At 54.3% G+C, this 4,459-nt stretch overlaps 1 protein-coding gene across 3 annotated transcripts; it reads left to right on the top strand.

Moving 5' to 3' along the window:
* The first annotated feature begins 519 nt into the window (after positions 1-519).
* Positions 520-3,704, top strand: NMB (neuromedin B). 3 transcript variants are annotated; one of them, XM_032469080.1, is made up of 3 exons: positions 520-759; positions 1,384-1,556; positions 3,415-3,704. In XM_032469080.1, the coding sequence occupies exons 1-3, from the start codon at positions 603-605 to the stop codon at positions 3,523-3,525; spliced, it is 441 nt and encodes a 146-aa protein (XP_032324971.1). In that variant the 5' UTR covers positions 520-602; the 3' UTR covers positions 3,526-3,704. The 3 variants fall into 3 exon arrangements, with proteins under 3 accessions (XP_032324971.1, XP_032324972.1, XP_032324973.1); XM_032469081.1 differs by having other exon boundaries at positions 527-759; positions 3,446-3,704; XM_032469082.1 differs by having other exon boundaries at positions 530-759; positions 3,441-3,704.
* The last annotated feature ends 755 nt before the right edge of the window (positions 3,705-4,459 follow it).

Below are 4,459 nucleotides of genomic sequence, written 5' to 3' on the forward strand. Positions count from 1 at the left end.
GAGGTGGGGAGGGCTTCACCATCCATCGTTCTCCAGTCTTATGCGGAGCACCTGCTGTGATTTCCGGATTACCTGGTGAGCGCTGGGCGTGAGAGGGCAGAGATCTGGGTGAACACGGGTCAGATTCCCCAGGAGGGAGAGGCCAGCAGGCATTTTATGGAGCTTCTCTGGGGTCTGGCACTTTGCTGGGCACTGAGGAGGAGGCGTCGACCCTTAGAAAGAGAGGCTTAGAAGTGAAGTAACCGCTCCTTGTCCGAAAGCCGTTGGGAGAGGCGCGAGAGAGAGCCATAGGAGCGGCTTTGCCTGGATATTCAGCTTGAAGGTGGTGGGCTTGGGCTCGAACCCCCTGAGGAAGCAGGGCTCACGTGGAGGCGGGAGTGCGGGCTCTAAAGGGACCCCTGACAACACCCCGGCCCCAGGACTGGAGGGACCGGAGGGTCCAGGGAGGGCGGGGCAGGGGCGGCAGTGAGCGCGCAGAGGGCGGGCTCCTCGGGGGCAGGCTCCGCCCCCAGGAGCACGGGTTTAAAAGGAGGGAAGGCGCGCGCGGGGGACTGGAGCCGCTGCCAAGTGCGCTGGAGCAGAGGCGCGGCCGGGGCCCAGCCATGACCCTGCAGGCGAGGGGCGCTCGGCTGCTCGGCGGCCTTCTGCTCTTCAATCTGTTCGCAGCCGGCGCCGTCCCGCTCAGCTGGGATCTCCCAGAGCCCCGCAGCCGGGCCAGCAAGATCCGAGTGCACCCCCGGGGCAACCTCTGGGCCACCGGTAAGTCTTCAGGGCCCGGGCAAGCACTCTCCACCCCCTGCTCTGACCCCATTTTCCTTCTCTGGCCTCTCTTCAGCCACGGACACTAGTGTCCAGGCTAGTGGGGACCCTGGAACTCATCTAGTTTATCAGATGGGGAGCTTAAGACCCAGATAGGTCAGTGAATTGGCGAAGAGCACTCACTCAGCCTGTTTAAAGCAAAGCTGGGTCTGGATCCTGGATTTCCTGCCAGCCCGTGTCCCTTCCTTTACACAACTGAATCTTCTAACCTCTGGTGTGTCCCTTCTGTACCTCTGTCTTCCAGACACCTCTTGTTCTCCACTTCCTTCCCTGCCGTTTCCTCCTCCCTCTTCTAAGCAGGCAGCACAACTAGCAGAGTTTCTCCCTGGGCCATCTCACCCTCCTTCCAGCTGTGCCAACCCCTCCACCCACTCCACCTGTTCAAGAAAAGCTGAGGTACAGGCTTTACCACCACCAGGGTCTTTGGCTCCTTGGTGACAAGGAGGAGGACGGTTGTTTATCTTCCTGCCATGGGAACTGAAAGGTCAGAGAGATGGGGAACTTTCCCACTGGGATAGGATCCTTGCTCCCTGACTTCCTTGGGCCTCGGCAACTCCTTTCTAGGTCACTTCATGGGCAAGAAGAGTCTGGAGCCCCCCAGCTCATCCCTGCTGGGGACAGCTCCCAACATCTCCCTGAGGGATCAGAGACTGCAGCTGAGTCATGATCTGCTCAGAATCCTCCTGCAAAAGAAAGCTCTGGGCATGAGCCTCAGCGGCCCAGCACCTCACACCCAGGTAAGCCAGGCCCCCACCTCAGGCCCAGGAGAGGCTCGGCCAGGGCTCTCCCTCATCCAGCATTGGGTTGAGGGTGTGATTGCCCAGCCAGGGTGTGATAGGCCCCAGAAAGCCAGGGATTCCAGGCTCTCCCTGTGACCCAGAGCTCAAAGGGGAGAGGATTCCAAAGAAAGGAAGCTGACCTTCCCAGCAAACCTGGAGGAACAAAAAGTAGGGGAAGACTTTCCCCCTTGCCCAGTCTCAAATCACAGCCGGGGATTATCCAGCTTCCTCCAGCAGGACCTTCCCTTGCCTTCCCCAGTCCACACAGACTTGCCCCACCCCAGCTGTCCTCCTTTGCTATGGCCTGTGTGTGCTTGCGGTTAGAGTTGGGACCCTGAGGCCCAGAGAAGGGAAGAAGGGAGTTAGTCAGCGGGCAAGACAGAGTCTAGACTTTGTTCACCTTGCCCCGTGCTAACCCAGTCTCTCATCTGCCTCAGTGATCAATGGCAGGGTGTCTCAACCTCAGCACTTCTGACATTCTGGGCTGGATAGTTCTGTGTTGTGGGGGCTGTCCTATGCACTGTAGCTGGTCTCTGTCCACTAGAGCATCGTCCCACTCCCCCAACAATTATGACAACCAAAAATGCCTTTACATTGCCAGAGGTCCTTTGGTGAGAGGACAGGGGAGGGAGCCAAAATCACAGCTGGGTATAAATCATTGACCTGTGGGTTTCAAGGCCTCAAAGCTGGAGCCAAGCCAGCCTTAGCCTCCAGCATGTAGGAGGGGCAGCTCCTCCATTCTCTGCTGCTGGTGCTGATGCCATCACACACCACCTTTCCTGGTACTTTGTTGCTACATGAAGAAGGCAGTGTGATGTGATAGAAGGTGGGCTGTGGTGAGAGCATGCTAGGCTCATAATCTAGCTATTTAGTAGCTCTGTGACCTTAGAAATGTCATTTAAACTCTCTAAGCCTCATCTTCCCCATCCATAAAATGGGGACAATAGTGCCCACCTCCCATTAAATGAGACCATTTATGTCATGTTAGCATGATGCCTGATGCATAGAAAGCACTTAGTAAACAGGAGACGTTGCCAATCTGTGAGCTCCCTGGCAGCACCTGTTGCTGACTTACCTTTGTATCACCCACTGTGCCTAGTATATAGTGTGTATATATTTGGCGGGGGGGGCATAATTAGGTTTATTTATTTATTTTTATTATTATTATTTTTTATTGGATGTACTGGGGATTGAACCCAGGGCCTCATGCATGCTAAGCAGGCACTCTACCACTGAGCTATACAGTCTCCCTCTAGTATGTATATTTTGAAAGAAGAGAGGGGTATTCCCTAGAGAAGGTCCATTCTCAGCCGCAGTCAATCTCTTTGACCCTCCTAATGCACAGAACTGTTAGCCTCTGGGGAACCTTAGATGTAACGGCCAGGAGCTTGGGCTGGCTGAGTCTGAAGGGAGATGATGTCACCTCTGGGGCTGTTGGTCTTGAAGGCCTAAAACACGAAGACCAACTAGAGAATGTCAGAGGAAGCAGTACCTAGCCTTAGGGGGTGGGGTGGGACATCAGAAGTGAGGTCTCAGGCACAGCTGGGGGTGGGGGAGTGAAACACTGAGACTGACCCAGGGCCAGGTTCAGTACTTGGACTTTACTTCTATGATCTCCTTTGATTGTCATGACGACTCGGTGAGGTTGGAGCTGAGAAAACCACTGCCTTGACCCTTCCCCAGCTCTTCTTCAGGGAGAAAGGTACAGGGCATGAGAGCCTGCCCTGCCCCTGCCCTGCCCCTGCCGCTGCCCACTTCTGTAGATGCCCAGCACTTAGGAATGGCAGGATGCCCCATCATAGTCCCCTCTGCCCAGGTTAGTTCCTGTGTGTTCCCCTTCAGTACAGGAGGCTGCTGGTGCAAATGCTGCAGAAGTGATGCCATTAATCAGGAAGATACAATGACGCCCACCCTGGGAAGGTGCTGAATGGGACCAAGGTCGTGGCCCCATCTGGTTGTAAATCATGGGCTGAAAACTCTGTTACTCCATTACTGTGATTTCTGGTTGGATTGCCAGGAATATTGCCAATGCAGACACAAATGTCCTTGCTGTATTTCTTGCCTCCCTGTTTAAATTTACGAATAAAACCCTGCTCTTTACATAGACTGTCTGGTCCTCTCCTTCTGCCATGTTTGAGGAAATAGGAGGGAGAGGGGGCTGGAACACGGGGCTGGCCCCAAGAGCCCAGGACACTCCATGGCACCAGGCTGGCACTGACTCGGGGCTCCTACTCATTTGCTCATTCAACAATCAGGTACTGTATGCCAGGTCTTGTGCTAAACACTGCGTTCTACTATCGCCTCTGCCACCTACCGGCAGAGGCAAGTCTCTCAAGTTTTCCACCTGTAAAAGGGAGCTGTTTACACTGCACAGCAGGGCTTTGCTTACCTCACGCCAAGCTTTGAGGAAAGCGCCCAGCGCAAAGAAGAGAGCTGAGCTGGAATCCAGACCCTGATGTCCCCTTATCTATTCTCTGGCATTGTGGGGTTGCTAGTTAGCAAATAAAAATACAGAACACCCAGTTATACTCGAATTTCAGATGAACAATGAGTAATTTTTTCGTATAAAGTATCCTAAATATCGCATGGACACACTTAAACAGAAAAATTATTCGTTGTTTACCTAAAATTCGAATTTGACCGAGCTTCCTGTATTTTACCTGGCCTTTGCCTTTGATCTGCAAATACCTGGTCACCAAACGGGCGGGCATTTGGTCCCCGCCCGGAACTGACGTCCTGGGAATCCCTGACTTTACGTCATTTTTCCCAGTGCCTTTACCGGGAAAATCCCGGACTTAGCCTGGCGAGGGCACGCCGCATTCGTCCTCTAGGCCCCGCCCCTTGGTGTGAGACCCACCCTC

The sequence above is a fragment of the Camelus ferus genome, chromosome 27, assembly GCF_009834535.1.
Source record: "Camelus ferus isolate YT-003-E chromosome 27, BCGSAC_Cfer_1.0, whole genome shotgun sequence".
In the NCBI taxonomy this organism is placed as follows: Eukaryota; Metazoa; Chordata; class Mammalia; order Artiodactyla; family Camelidae; genus Camelus; species Camelus ferus.